General features: G+C 40.3%; 1 protein-coding gene across 11 annotated transcripts in view; it reads right to left on the bottom strand.

Annotated features, from left to right (window-relative positions):
* Positions 1–3,081: 3,081 nt before the first annotated feature.
* The window catches only part of SPAG1 (sperm associated antigen 1), a 68,089-nt gene continuing 54,818 nt past the window's right edge, over positions 3,082–16,352 (bottom strand). For all 11 annotated transcript variants that reach the window (XM_043539279.1, XM_037892210.2, XM_037892211.2 and 8 more), the window contains 5 exons: positions 15,654–15,795; positions 12,764–12,890; positions 6,368–6,532; positions 4,331–4,705; positions 3,082–4,172 (listed from right to left, as the gene is read on the bottom strand). In XM_043539279.1, coding sequence (XP_043395214.1) covers positions 4,041–4,172; positions 4,331–4,705; positions 6,368–6,532; positions 12,764–12,890; positions 15,654–15,795 — 941 coding nt within the window. In that variant the 3' untranslated portion in view covers positions 3,082–4,040. The remainder of the gene's footprint in view (positions 4,173–4,330; positions 4,706–6,367; positions 6,533–12,763; positions 12,891–15,653; positions 15,796–16,352) is intronic.

Raw genomic sequence — 16,352 nt, forward strand, 5'->3', positions numbered from 1 at the left:
AAAATAATGGGGGAGCTGTTTTCCAGGGTTTGTGGAAAGACAACGAAGTTACTCATCTTGTGCAGTAACATTGGTTCTTTGAGATGTGTGTCCCTATGGCTGCTCCACTATAGTGTGTCTGCATCCCTGCACTGCTGATCAGAGAACTTTGGTAGCAGTGTCCATTCAGCCTGCATATGCACTGCTCCTCACCTGCCATGAAGCTAGCCAGCGTGTGTAGGTGAACCCTTGTTGGATCATATTAAAGAGGTTCTGTATTAAAATCACACTCGAACAAAGGTTATCCCCTACAACCAGTTCTTCTATGAGATCCTCACCACTCACCAATAGAAAATCTAAAATGGCATCATCTCTTATTGGTTCAGCAACTATTTGGTGAAGAAATCTGTCAGATACCACATCCAGGAAAATCTGGGCCCTACTGTTATTAGTAGCACTTGTGTGATTATGGGAGACTTTAACTTCCCAGATATAGATTGGAAGACAAGTCCCAGAAGTATTTATTTCATTAAAAACATTAGAGATCTCTATCCATATGCAAATTGGATTGCGTGGTCTATAAACACACCCCAAGCAATATATTAGGGGAACCTCTAGTAGCTTTCTTCCCCAAAGTGATTTTGGCCCTAACAGACGCTGTCTTATCCACTTCTAATTTCTTTACAGCCTACCTCATCATTGATATACAATGCTGCTCTACCTTTACTTTTGTCTTTCCTGAACAGCACAAACCTTCAATACCTGTACTCCACTCATGACTACTATTCCACCATGTTTCTGTTATCCCTATAATATCGGGTTTCACTTCCTGCACCAGTAATACTAGCTCATCCATTTTGTTACCCCAGCTCCTTGCACTGGTGTACAAACATCTTAGTTGTTTCTGTTTGGCTTCACCCACATTCCTCACCAAACTGGGTAAAGGAATTCTACTGCCAGTTTCACCTACCTGACTGTTAGCTTCATTGGTATCGGCACTATTTTTCCTCTGAACATCCATTCTCCTACCCACTGCTGTTCCTTTCTCCATTGCTGTATCCTTTCTTGATTTTCCTCCTGCTCAGTGTTAGAATCAGGCGTGGAGACTACATAAGCATCTCCCAACCATCTCCCCTGAATTCCTAGTTTAAAGCTTTTTTAATCAGTTATGCCAACCTCCAACCCGGAAGTCTATTTCCCTACCTACTCGGGTGGAGCCCATCCCGTAAGAAGAGTCCTCTGTTCATGGATGCCTCCCAGTGGTCAAACATCCCAAAGCGCTTCTTATAGAACTACTGCCTGAGCCATCTGTTGATCATCATAATCTTGTCTCACCTTCATTCTCCTCCTCTAGGGACAGGTAGAATCCCACTGAAGATCACCTGAACCTCAATTTCCTTAAGTGTCTTCTGCAGCCTGACATTGCGTCCCTCGATACATTCTGGCGAGAATCTAGCTGTGTCATTTGTTCCCATGTGAAGGATAATCAGTGGATTCTTTGCTACTGCCATTAGGATCTTCATCATCATCAGGTCCACATCACATATCTTAGCTCCTGGCAGAAAGTGCACCATTCTGTTCTCTGGATCAGCTCTGATGCCAGGCCTGTCTGTTCTTCCTAGTAGGAAGTCACCAGTCATGTAGTCCTGCCTTTTCCTAGTGATAATGTGATTCTCCAGCCTTCCTCCTGTTCTTTCTGGCTACAAGTCCTCTTTTATTCTCCCTTGCAATCTTCTGTAAGTCATCCTGTATCCTCCTGGAGCCCTGAACTCCAGGTATCTCCCCTTGCTCTTTTCCTCTTCTTACAGGACTAGCCACTCTTCTTCCTTGTCCTCCCTCCTTCAGTTACAGCCTGCTGTACCCCTTCTTCATTTTCCAACTCAACAAACCTGTTTCCTGAGCTCTATTTCTCTTTCACTAGCCGGTCTTTTCCTATGCCTGGTTCTCAGTCACATGCTTCCACTGGCCACATTCCTCACCCAGCAGTCTCCCCCTCAAAGCTCTTCAGTCCAGCTTGCATCTGTTAGTCTTGACTTTTTCCTTCAGCCTCCTACACCTTCCCTCCACCTTAGATCTTCTCTTCCATCATCTCTATCAGGCAGCAGTTCATACAAACGAGTCTCTTTTCAGGTACCTGTTCCAGGATCATGTACATCCCACAGCTTCCACATCCGGTCATCTTCATTGTCTCTTCCATTCCTTGGGTCACTGCCACTGCTGCCTCTATACCTGTCATAGAACCATAGAATATCAGGGTTGGAAGGGACCTCAGGAGGTCATCTAGTCCAACCCCCTGCTCAAAGCAGGACCAAATCCCCAATTTTTGCCCCACATCCCGAAATGGCCCCCTCAAGGATTGAACTCACAACCCTGGGTTTAGCAGGCCAATGCTCAAACCACTGAGCTATCCCCCCATCAGAGCCTTCCTGCCTACATGCCTGTCAAGGAAGAAGAAAAAACCAAAACACACGCCCACACCAAAACACAACTGGACCACAATATACCCCTTCCCCTAACCTCCCCTGTTTATAGCTCTGTTTGCTGGCTCCTGTGCTGCTGGCTGGCTGACTGTTTGGCTGCCTTCATAGGACCCCTAATCAGGGAAGCCCCTTCCCCTAAGCAGGGTTTAGCTTCTCTTACAGCACACTGTCCCCTGCTAGCCTCTGCAAACTGAACAGGAAAAAACACACACACACAAAACAGAAAAAACACACACACTGCCCCTAAGGAACAGGGGCTTGCTTCCTCCTTTTCCTCCAACAGAGCTCCCACTTGAATTCCCCTGTTTACAATTCTGTTTGCTGGCTCTGGTGCTGCTGCTTCTCTATACCTTTAGAGAAATAAATTTATTTTGTACTAATATATGCCTGAGACAAATTTACATGAAAATAACATTCCCAATCTCTCTTGTTTTCATAAAGCACCTACAGATTTAATGTACACTAGGGATAGAGTGTGATCAAGTTAAAAAAAGAAACTGAGTTAAAGGGGAAAAACACTTTTTTTTTTTTTTTTTTTTTTAAAAAGAGAGCTTCCTCTGCTTTCAGATATGAAAATGTTGGAATAGCATAACTAAAAATAAAGCAGAACTGTTAACTTAAATTGAGTTTGTGAAACTACTATTTTTATTTCTGTCTTCTCAAGCATGACCGACCAGCAGAGTAGCTGGTGTTTTAAACAGTTGTTATATATAAGTTTCAAAAGAGTCAGATATCTTTATTTCTAATTGCAGCCACTTTTTCTTAGGATAAATTAAGCAAAAATTTATTACAACAGAATAAAACATTAAGATAGCACACAGTATTTCAATAATAGCATATAATGGGGGGGGAGCCTCTATAAATGAAAATTTGTCACTACCAATAAGTACCGCTTTCAGAAACAGTACAAAAGCATCAGCAATTCTGCCACAAAAAATTTCTACATATATAACAATAAAGTACTCTTTTTTTTCCCATTTCAAAAACGTCACAATTTAACAATTATATTGCTTCAAAGAGTTCCATCACAAACTAGTCTAGTTTGATTCATCTTTGTTGTTAACCTGTATTGCACAAACAGTATAAAAATATGGTTTTTGTACATTCCAAGAAAGATGACATTAAGCAGTTATTTAACATCAGAAAAAAATTAAACAAAATCTTTTTTGTAAACACAGGGCTTGTCTATACGATATGTTAATCCGCACTAGAGGAGTGTGAATTCTAGTGCACACTAGCATGTTGCACATTAACTAGCCCACACTGACCCTGCTGGAGTGCACTATATTATATATATAAATCAATATATTCTAATTTGATCAATATATCATCAAATAATATGACCTATGTTATTAAATACAAAGATGTGCATTATGCTATAGGTTAAAAATGTATACAGTTACAAGATAAAGGAGCAGATTTTAAATGTACACATACTGTTAAAAAGAAAAAAATATATATATATACACAGCATCTTGAACAATCCAGGTAGAAGACTGACTTTATCCCATGCAAGTCTGCATAGTTCATACACCCAGCCTACCAACATCAACTATATACATGCAAAAGTTAAAATTCTGTTTAAAGTTCATAAACCCTTTTAAGACTCTCCAGGTCTTCTAAAGAAAATTGGTGATTTTGCTTTTTTGAAAGAGAATCAAACAACTTCTGAACCTGCTCTTTTTCATTCTTGCTAAGAAGCGTCAGCACTACCTGAAAAAATATATTTTGTATAATTAGTGCACATAGGTATAAGTCTTCTGTTTTTCTGTTAAGTGCTAAATTTAATAAGCTTTATACTGTATTGAGATTTTTACATTTTGAGTTTGACATTTTCATAGAGAAAAACTGCACTGAATATATGCTCTTACCTTAAATCTTTCAACTTTACTCAGATAAAGAAGGTGCTGATACACAAGGCCAGGGTCTTTTCCAAGTAGATGATATTCCAGTGCCTGCATAAAGATCAGAATGGTATCCCCCTCTAGTTTGTTACTTAGCAGCATTGGCAATTTTTTGGGATCAATAATGGTTAAAAGATCTGCACAGGCAGCTTCATCCTTCTTGGCATTCACTGCATTTATAATCTGACCAAACTCATAGGCATTAGATGGTTCTGAAATGAGCAGTTTTTCAGAGATTTTCAATGGCAGACTGTTTTCAGCTTCTCCTTTGGCAATTTGGTAATTAAGCACAGCATCCTTTGAGGTACTGGTCTGTCTCTCCTCTTCATTACCCTCATTTACCTTCATAGGAAAACAACAAATCATTTTAATTTTGACATATATAATATCTCGAGTTTCATAAACCATATGACAGCATGTCCAGCACTGATACCACTAAATTAGAGTTTACCACTTTCCTCATCTTGTGGGAAGACTTTTTGGAACATGATGGCTATTCTCCTTTCTATGTCCCACTTTTCCCCTTACAGAAATGGTATCCTAATATTCATGCAGGTTAAAAGGTTGTTTTTCTTAGTTAGCAATGCATTATTTTACACTTGTCTTCAGTATTTTGCACCCTCTTCTTAAGGAGAGAGCTGAAAGTTTTTGGCAGAAAACTAAATATAGGATGAATCACATCATAGTTTCAAATATACCTACTATCTATATGAATTATAAAGCAACAGCAGTCATACTGTATTTTAGTCATAGTAGATATCTACTAAAAATAGGCTGTCTTTCAAAACATGAAGAGTTATGAAATTGGGTTAACAGAATGAAAATTCAGGGGTCAGCATCTCTTGAAATTTATATAAAATTTTTCTAGAAAGTTTTAGGGTATCTTATAACATCTTTGTGCCTAGTCTGCTATTCTTTTCTCTCTTCAATAATCTGATTGTGTTCTCTACTTCTTTCTATTAGGGGAGGTTTCTTGATCTTATATGTAGTACATTTTGGTTAAAATGAAAAAGCCAACTTCTAGATTATGCCAGTTACATGAAGTTCCCCAAATCCCTTTGACTTTGATGGGATTCCTGCATGGGACCACTTGCACAAATGGGTCCTGCCCTAATGGTTTATATTACCATCTGCAGTTCCAGTTTTAATAAAAGTTATACAACAGTTTTCAAAATGAGACACCCAAATTTTAATCTCACACTCTATAGATCAGTAGCGATATTTCTTGTAATAAAACAAAGAAGACAGACACCCATTCTTACAGGACCACAAACATTTAGTCACAGAGAAATACCACAATCAAATGATTCCATATTTAACAGTGACTCAGTATTATCTGGGCACCAGCAACTCAGCGCAGTTGTTTTAACCTAGGATATTACATCACTTGATTCTTTTACTACAATATCAAAACTAAGGGGGAAAAACAGCATTCTCTGTTTGGTAGATTTGGTAGATTTTTCACCCACACTCTACTTCTCCAATGCATATTCAGTATTCCATTCTTCCACCAAACTGCCAAACCTAACTGAAGGTATAGCCTCTGACAGCACACACAGCCACAGGGGACTCCTGGACAGCATGGCCTCTTGCTGGTTCCCCAAAACAACATTTGAAAGAGACCTGAAATGTTGCATCATCAGATATGACAGCTATTTTGAACAGTGTTTTTTTTCTGGTTTTTTTAAAAGAACATGTCCTCAACTTTAACATCTGAAAGTTTCTTGTTTAGGCATTACAGTCAGTTTATTTCTGCTGGAATTCTGGACGTACCCCGAAGCATCACAGATTTAATTGTAAGAGTCTGATGGCACCAAACACACACAACGTTTAAGATGTGAGTAAATTGGCATGTTTTTAAAACTAGCAAGTACATGAATAAATACACTATATGTACAAGTATTAGCTCAAAATATCTGTCAACATTACAGAACAAAAGCCCTATTTTAATCTTCTTAAGTGTGTGACTTCAATATTGCCTGCTTTGCAAAAGAAGGAAAATACCTCTTGTATTTTGATTTTCTTCCTTTGCTTTTGTTGGCTACCTGCTCCAATATCATTTTTAAGGTTAAGCAACTGGGTGATCTCTTGTAGTTCCCTCTTTGCTTCAGCCACATTTGGATCTATCATAAGTACTTTGCTGAGATCATCAACACTGGCTTGGTAATTCTGAAAGGCAAAGAGGAAAAGTAAGTTGTTTTCATAAAACAATTCCAGATGCTACAGTAGGAGAATTAGCTAACTGCCACACTCCTGTTCACAGTTATTCGGAAAACTGCTGGGATACTGACAACAAGTGAGCAGAAAGCAGCTAGATTTAGATTTAAACATGTATAATATTACTAAAGAAAAAAAAGCTAAGAATGGGTTCTCTGTTCTGATGTTAACACTAATGTTATGCAGCTAAATATTTACAGATGATCTCTGTAAATATCTAATTTGTGAATAAATTTGCTCTCAGAAAACCTCCCATTAGCAAATTCATTATTAAATAAGGCTGCTTTTATGTGTGTTTCCAATTTGCTGACATGATGGTACTTAATGTCTTACCATCATCAAGATTGATAGGATATGGTCCAGATACACTTAACATAAATTCTGCCAAGACACACAGCTTTAAACTGATATTAATTTAAAAAAACAAACACACGTTATCATATGCACCAGAACATCCAAATAGGCTACAGCTCCATAATCCAGAAACAGCTAGACAGAAAGGACTAGATTCACACAGAAACTTCGGCATGGTGATGCTGAGCATTGCCATGCCTAACTTTTTGGTGTCTAGAAAAACACAAGGATTCACAAAGCTTGAGTTTGGTGCCTTGACTCCCTACACAATGAATGGGGGAGAGATATACGCCTTAGGCAACATGTGAGGCAGCTCCTTGTCTAAGCTAGCCAATAGGAGATACCAAGCTGAGGGGGGTGGGGGGGGGGTGCTAAACCGCATCCCTCTCTCAGAGACAGGCACCTAAGTCCAGGCTCAAGGGAAGCACCTATGTCTTCCTAGGTTTCCCTCTGCTTAGGATTCTCAGCTGCAAACCCTCTCTTGGAGTTAGGCACCTATACTGTTTTGGTGAGCGGGGGGAGGAGGACCTCCCTCATAACTTTTAGCCCAGTGGTTAGGATACTCACCTGGGATGCAGGAGATGTCCATTTCAAGCCCCCTCTCCAGATGAAGGGGAGGAGGAATTTGAACAGGGAGCTTCACCTCTCAGGGGAGTGCCTGAAGCACTAGACTATGGGCTATTCTGATCTGGGGCTCCCACACACTCTCCTATTGAAGCTATTCCACTGTGCATAAATAATACAAAAATCATTAGGGGAGGGGAGGGAAGAGAGCATGAGAATGACTCCGTCCTCCTGCTTCACTGACTTTTTTCAGTTATTTTATCCACATTGGAACAGCTTCAACAGGAGAGACAGGCAGGGGCAGGAATAGTAGCGAGGGGCTCCGTCAGTTTCTCCTGATGAAGCTATTCCACTGTGGATAAATAACTGAAAAAAAAGTCAGTGAAACAGAAGGACTGGATCCTGGATATCCCACCTCCCAGGTGAGTGCTCTAACCACCAAGCTAGTGTAATTCAACAGGAGAAACTGAGGGAGCTTCCCTGCTACCACTGCTCAGAAATGAGTGGTGATAGGACCCGCACCAGCACAGCAGACAGGCCCCTGACACTTCCACTCCAAGTGGGGGTGGGGCTATGATGCAGGGGCAGGCCACTGGGGGCCCTGTTTTGTGGTGTTCTCAGGGCCCTGGATTACCTTGATATGGTCTTGCTTATGAGTGGGGGATTTGACTTTGAGCAGAATGGCCATTGAAAGGGCTTTATACAGTCCTCAAATACGCAGCCACAAACAGCCAAGCAGCTTATATTATGTGATAAAAAACAAGTTACCGTGTGTGTTCCAGTTCGCACGGCTATCAAAGTCACAAGATACGTAGTGGTAGATGTTCATGCACCTAAGACTCTTCATGCCCTAGCTGTGAATTTCCAGTATAGAACTGTTTTTCTTCCAGTCCCTATTCTCCTTCTTTACCCTTTCAATCTAGACAACGTTCAGGTTTAAAAAGTTTTAAGTGTCCCATGCAAACTTTTTAGATTTAAATTGGGTTTCTTCTCTCCCTCCTCTGGAGACTTTCATTTTCACTAGCAGAAACTTTTCCTGTTACTCACGCTAACTTTTCCCTCTCAAATACATCTCAATAATTTTACTGACATCCACATATACCACATTAAATTTCACTCCATCTTTGATATTTACTCTTCAAATATTTATTACATGATTTATATTTATAATTTGTTTTCCTTCCTCCCTTTTACATCTTTAGATATTTAATTCTTCACTTTTAAATCAATCTATCGAAATCTGAGATCAATTTTGTTGTTTTCTTCTGTTTTTGTTTTGTTATTTATAATTCTTGGAGATGGCAACACTGCAATGTCTTATCCAAAGAGAAGTCAGTTATATGATGTGGTGCTGACAGCTAGCCAGCTCAGGTCACAACCTCAAGAAAGTGTTAAGTGTACCAATTCACTTGTTAGAACAGAACAAAAGAGGATGTTATCACATTACATGTACATGGCATTTACCTAGTAATTACATTTGCTTTAGATGCATGAAAGCTAGTGAAATAATAATGTTATTGTCTTGACCTGTTTCCTGTGACTGCTATCTTTGTACTTAATTAACCTTAGATCAAAGATGTATTAGGATAAGAATTTACTTGATGTGCAAACTTCATGAAAACCAGAGTCTGGCACCTGTATTGGTTTTCACTTATCCATCCCTATTATCATAGAATCATAGAATATCAGAGTTGGAAGGGACCCCAGAAGGTCATCTAGTCCAACCCCCTGCTCGAAGCAGGACCAATTCCCAGTTAAATCATCCCAGCCAGGGCTTTGTCAAGCCTGACCTTAAAAACCTCTAAGGAAGGAGATTCTACCACCTCCCTAGGTAACGCATTCCAGTGTTTCACCACCCTCTTAGTGAAAAAGTTTTTCCTAATATCCAATTTAAACCTCCCCCATTGCAACTTGAGACCATTACTCCTCGTTCTGTCATCTGCTACCATTGAGAACAGTCTAGAGCCATCCTCTTTGGAACCCCCTTTCAGGTAGTTGAAAGCAGCTATCAAATCCCCCCTCATTCTTCTCTTCTGCAGACTAAACAATCCCAGCTCCCTCAGCCTCTCCTCATAATTCATGTGCTCTAGACCCCTAATCATTTTTGTTGCCCTTCGCTGGACTCTCTCCTATTTATCCACATCCTTCTTGTAGTGTGGGGCCCAAAACTGGACACAGTACTCCAGATGAGGCCTCACCAGTGTGGAATAGAGGGGAACGATCACATCCCTCGATCTGCTCGCTATGCCCCTACTTATACATCCCAAAATGCCATTGGCCTTCTTGGCAACAAGGGCACACTGCTGACTCATATCCAGCCTCTCGTCCACTGTCACCCCCAGGTCCTTTTCCGCAGAACTGCCACCTAGCCATTCGGTCCCTAGTCTGTAGCGGTGCATTGGATTCTTCCATCCTAAGTGTAGGACCCTGCACTTATCCTTATTGAACCTCATCAGATTTCTTTTGGCCCAAACCTCCAATTTGTCTAGGTCCTTCTGTATCCTATCCCTCCCCTCCAGCGTATCTACCACTCCTCCCAGTTTAGTATTATAAGGAATAGCAGGCAATTGCATTATGCATATCACTGTAATTGAATCATATGTGTATGCATAGGAAGTAGAATGTTAATTTCAAAGCAAGGGGTCCTCGATGTGGTGACCCAAGGTCAAAGATCAAAATGCATTCTTCATCACAGGAAGAGCCCATGCTGTGAGTGCAAGCATTTGCCTGACTGCTTTCTCAGGAAGACAGCTATAAAAGTATGCCCTGAGAACGATCCTTATCTCTGGACTGATGAATTCTGACAGGGTGGAATTCTGAGCAATTGGACCAAGATCCCTAGAGCCATTCTAGGAAACCCTGACAGACTATTGGAAACCAACAAATTACTACAACTTTGCTATCATACTGGACTTACAAACTTTTATTCACCTGTAATGTATTTTACCTGCTTTAACCTCTCAATAACGCATTTCTTTTTCTTAGCTAATAAATCTTTTGTTTAGTTTACTGAAGAAACTGGCTTCAGTGTTGTCTTCGGTGGGATATGAAGTATACCTTGACATGGGGTAAGTGACTAACTCTTTGTGGCTGGGAGTAACAGAATATGTGATGATCTTTGGTTTTAATAATCTTTCATTGTTAAGTCCAGTTTGTCTGGGTGGTCATAGAAGCTGGTGTGCCTAAGGGGACTGTCGGTGGCTCCATGGTAAGCTAGTATAATGATCCTATAGCACATATTTGTTGCTGGTTTGGTTAAATCTAATTACAGATGTCATAAATATAAAAGGGAAGGGTAAACCCCTTTAAAATCCCTCCTGGCCAGAGGAAAAACTCCTCTCACCTTGTAAAGGGTTAAGAAGCTAAAGGTAACCTCGCTGACACCTGACCAAAATGACCAATGAGGAGACAAGATACTTTCAAAAGCTGGGAGGAGGGAGAGAAACAAAGGGTCTTGGTCTGTCTATATTCTATCTTTGCCGGGGATAGACCAGGAATGGAGTCTTAGAACTTTTAGTAAGTAATCTAGCTAGGTACGTGTTAGATTATGATTTCTTTAAATGGCTGAGAAAAGAATTGTGCTGAATAGAATAACTATTTCTGTCTGTGTATCTTTTTTGTAACTTAAGGTTTTGCCTAAAGGGGTTCTCTATGTTTTGAATCTAATTACCCTGTAAGGTATCTACCATCCTGATTTTACAGGGGGGATTTCCTTATTTCTATTTACTTCTATTTCTATTAAAAGTCTTCTTGTACGAAAACTGAATGCTTTTTTCATTGTTCTCAGATCCAAGGGTTTGGGTCTGTGGTCACCTATGCAAATTGGTGAGGCTTTTTATCCAACATTTCCCTGGAAAAGGGGGGTGCAAGTGTTGGGAGGATTGTTCATTGTTCTTAAGATCCAAGGGTCTGGGTCTGTAGTCACCTAGGCAAATTGGTGAGGCTTTTTACCAAACCTTGTCCAGAAAGTGGGGTGCAAGGTTTTGGGAAGTATTTTGGGGGGAAAGACGTGTCCAAACAGCTCTTCCCCAGTAACCAGTATTCGTTTGGTGGTGGTAGCGGTCAATCCAAGGACAAAGGGTGGAATATTTTGTACCTTGGGGAAGTTTTGACCTAAGCTGGTAAAGATAAGCTTAGGAGGTTTTTCATGCAGGTCCCCACATCTGTACCCTAGAGTTCAGAGTAGGGGAGGAACCTTGACAATAGAGTATACCACCAATCTGGATGTGTCTGCCCTGTTTTCTGACCATCTGAGCCAACAGCTGTGATCCATTGTGGACACTGTGACAGATGATCTTGGGAAATGTATATGTGCTAGGTCCACCCATGTTGTGTGTGTGTATATGGCAGGTCTCACACTACAAGTATACCATGTAAAGTGTATTTCTGTTTACGTCTTCAATAAAAATTACAAACATTTTTCTAGAGTACACAAAAACGGGGAAGTTTCTTAGATTCTTGAATTTCTTCCTATATTATTTTAGGAAGAACAAATGCCTCACTGATCTCTGACTACCTGTTTGGCTGGTTAAATCACTCTTAAACTTCACTGTCACCTATATTAATTTCTACGGACTACAATGACACAGAGAGGTCAATTGCAGCTGATCAATTACAGGTTACTTAACAGAGCTAAGGAAAACATTTAACACAAAGCAATACTTTGTCTTCTCACTGGTTTTGAAGAGAGGTGAAATTTTCCTTTTTTTTTAAGCTGCTGTAGTTTTGCAGATTTTTTTTTTTTTTTAATAAGAAAAGGAATCTGATTTTGTGTCATGCTTACTAAAGCCTACATTTGGAACTCATAGTAGAGTATGAAGGCAACTGAAGGAAAAATCGTGTACATTCAGTCTGCTGCATTACTTGATTTCAAGCCATTCCTTACCTGCATGCTCAGCAGTGCTCACCATTACATTGGGGAGACCTCAGCAGGGGAAGGAGATTGTATGAGTATCAGAAAAAAATTAAAAAACAGTAGAATCTTGTTTAACTCAATTCCAGTTAACCAAAACTTTGAGATACTCCCTGACATTACTGCATGCATGAATCAACTACATGAAATCGTTATTCAAATAATTCTTTTGGCCCCAAAATATTTATACAGTGCTTTACTTTTGCCAAGTGCTTTACCAACATTAATAAACAACCAACATTCCACACCTCTCTTGTATTTACAAATCCACTGTAACTATATAAGTGTCTTTGAACGAGATAGCTGCAAATTTAAAAATATTTAGGAATACCTGCCTTGTTCTTTTTTCTTACCTGTAGTCCTTTGTATGCTAGAGCTCTTCTATAAAAAGCTTTGACATTAGCATCTTCTATCTGAAGAACACGATCACAATCCTGTTTAGCCTCTTCATATTGATACAATTTTAAGTAACAGAGAGCCCTAACAGAATACAATAAAACACAGTTCGGTTTAAGGGAATTGTAACATATTGCAGTGCCAAAAATTTCTGCCTCTCAAAGGTTAACTATGTTGCTTGTTAGAATTCAGCATCAATACATTTTTTTAAACTTTGGAGTTTTTCAAAAATATTTATAGTACAGATTATTACAGCATTAGATTTATAATATTTCCACATGGCCAATTCCTGCAATCTTTTCTCAGACAAAACTCAATGAGACTTTCGCAGTTACATTAAAACACATGGGTAAATGTTTGCAGTATCAAGGCCTATGTCAGCATAATACACCCTAATACTGTAATGGGGCATTAGTTCAATAGTGGCTATGGAAAAAAAAAAGTGCCACCTACTTCATCACTATCACTACTTTTGGCAGCACTTTGCAGCTAGGTATTACTTGGAGGTCTCACATCCAAGTACTGACCCAGTCAAATCATTCTTAATTTGTGAGAGTTGATGGGATTACAGCAGGTTTAAGCAATTCTGTAAAAATTAATGCTGCTTCATTGCCGTTTCTAACCATCCAAAATGGGTAGGGATCTCCTACTCTTCAAAGTGGACCGAGCATATTAAATACTGTGTGAAAAGTCTCTTCCACAGGCACTGCAGGAAGATTTAAGAAGGACACTACACGATCCACTAAATTGTGGAACTGCATAGCATCCTCAGAAGGCAAGTAGGCCGAAGCCACTCCCACATGTTCATCTGGGATAAAGATAATCCATTTCCAAATGCTCCTGCTCAAAGGGAAAGCTACCTCCTCATCTTCCTCTCCTCTGAAAGCATTTCTGGCATGACCATCTGTAATGTTGGCCGATCTGGAGAAGCTAGATCCGAGGATCTCAGGATTGCCGTATCCTTTGCAGAAGAAACATTTCTTCTCCTCCATGTGGAGGGTAAATGAAAAATTCCTGAAGTGGCCCCCAGGACTGCCAATCTCCCCCACAACGGGTTTTGGGGATGCAGAACATAGGGTGATACAAATCGAGCCACAGGTGTCTGCATTCTTCCTCTAATTTCCTCCTGGTAAAGATCCAGGTCTGGATCAGAGGTAGAATGCAACAGGGATAACAGTGGCTCCACAGGAAAATATGAAGATCCATCTCTTTGTGGGGATCCTGTAGGGCCATAGTAGGAAGAACCAGAAGCACCTTCTGACCAAGTCTTCCTTACAGGAGACGAGGATGATGATCTTGGAATCAGGGAAACACGCCTCCTTTTGGAAACCGCATATTTCATATTTGGAACCAATGAACATACCAGAGCCAGAAGGTGAACTTGGGCTGCCAAGGTGACAGAGCTCCCTGGGACCAAGGATGTAGCTGGAACTGACTTAGGGACAACAATGTATCCGAAGAAGTGGACAACATCAGATCCAACATTATACACAAATCCATCTCCCTTGCTATTGAAGCTGGGGATGGAATGGGTCTTTGCTTCGTAACTGTAGAGGTCTTGTCAGAATCAGACAGATCCAAAAGTTCTGAGGAATGGGAACTGGCATTGGTAACAAACAGTTATGTCCCTATGCTGTTTTTTCTTCAATGTCAGGACAGAGGGAACTGAAGGAGCTGTTGGCCCCGATTCTGTCACCAATTCATTCCATCTTCCTGGATCTGGAAGTGGAAGTCGGAACTGATGCTGGTCCTGCAGCCTCAGGAGTTCAGCCAGGGTCAGGTAATTGCAAGCATGAGGGTTGGCACTAGTGTGGTTAAACTGTCTCTCTACTTCTCTTCCAGAACAGAGTTATTCAGATCTGACTGAGCTGAAGGAACATGATCTGGCCCTGACAGGGGTTGCAGCCTGTTGGAACCATTCAGTCGCGGGGAACCACTTGAAGCCCCAGCAGCTGAGACCGGTCTCTTAAACCCAAGATGTGAGGACTGATTGGATCCAAAGGGTCTAGCCAAGAGAGCTATCTTGAGACATAGGAACTGCAAATGAGTCACCCTGTCCTTGCAAGCTCTGGGAGTGAAGGTCTGAGAAACTGAACATCCAGAAGGTGAATGTCCTCCTCTCAGACACTTGAGACCCCACTCCTCTCATAAGATGCCAGGAAGACAGTTAGGCAAGAAGTGTACCACTTGAATCTCAGGTTTCAGAGTAGCAGCCGTGTTAGTCTGTATTCGCAAAAAGAAAAAGGAGTACTAGTGGCACTTTAGAGACTAACAAATTTATTTGAGCATAAGCTTTCGTGAGCTACAGCTCACTTCATCGGATGCATCTCAGCTTTTTCTGTTTCAATTTCACCATAGTTCAGAACCAGGGAAAACACTAACTATACTAACAAAGCTAACACTAACTATCTAAGAAGAGAAAGGCTCTGGCATCAAAGAGACCACAGAGGTTCACATCTGTCGAGGTATACTATTGGAAGGAACTGAGGTGGTGAGGGGGCTCTCTGACCCCTTTATAACCTTGCCCTCAGAATATCAGTGACACTGAGGAGAAAAGCAGGGGGCACGAGAGTGCTTTAGCTGACACTGCTAGAAGAAGGTTCTACCACAAGACAGCGCAGCACCCATAAGTGGGAATATGCAGAACCACTTGAAGAAGGATAGATAAGGTTTAAAATAAAAACAATAGTTATTTGAACCACAACTCAAACATGTGGAAAATCTAATTCTCTGTTTATATAAAAAGGTGACTCAGGTGGCATAAAATTAATATCTGCAGACACAAAAGAAAATCATCATAATATATTCTTATTTAGTAAACTTACAAAGTGTGGCAGAGCTCTTTACCTGTTAGTGTAGATAGCACATTCCTTGGAATTTAACTTCATGCACTCGTCGTATTTCATTAGAGCTTCTTTATATTTACCCTTCTTTACCAATTCATTTCCTTCATTCTTAAGGGTCCTGAAATTCTCTTCAGTTTTTTCACCTTGGTAACAAAAGGATTAAAATGTTATTTAAAAAAAACACCAATTCGTTAAAAGTAGATTAATAATCCACCCAGATTAAGCAACAATACATTGCCCCTGGAGTATCTTGAGGGTCACAATTTTGATTCCTTGAGTCACAATCTCTCTCCTCGTCTCCCCACTGCTCCAAGGAGGAAACAAATTGTACCATGCATAAACCTGGCACAGTGTATGCTCTCCAAAAGTGCTGCTATACATTGGGAGAGAGGGCAGAGCCAAAGTACCAGGTTTTAAGAAAGTCAAACCACAGAACGCGTGGAACTCAGTGGCTCAGCACCTAGAACCTGAGTTTGTTGAAGTGCTAAGCCATCTTTTCACAGCAGAAGTAATCACAAGTAAAAAATTAATCATATAGTAAATAGAAAACATTGAATGATGCATTTCTTAACATAATAAAAAATCCAAAAATTAAGAATCTGAATAAATGTAAATTAAACTATATAATGGCTTAAATAAATGTATATAGGTGTAGTGTATCTCCCTGGTTAGCAAAAAAGCACCAAATTTAGCATAAAGG

The sequence above is a fragment of the Chelonia mydas genome, chromosome 2 (assembly GCF_015237465.2).
Source record: "Chelonia mydas isolate rCheMyd1 chromosome 2, rCheMyd1.pri.v2, whole genome shotgun sequence".
NCBI classification, from domain to species: Eukaryota; Metazoa; Chordata; order Testudines; family Cheloniidae; genus Chelonia; species Chelonia mydas.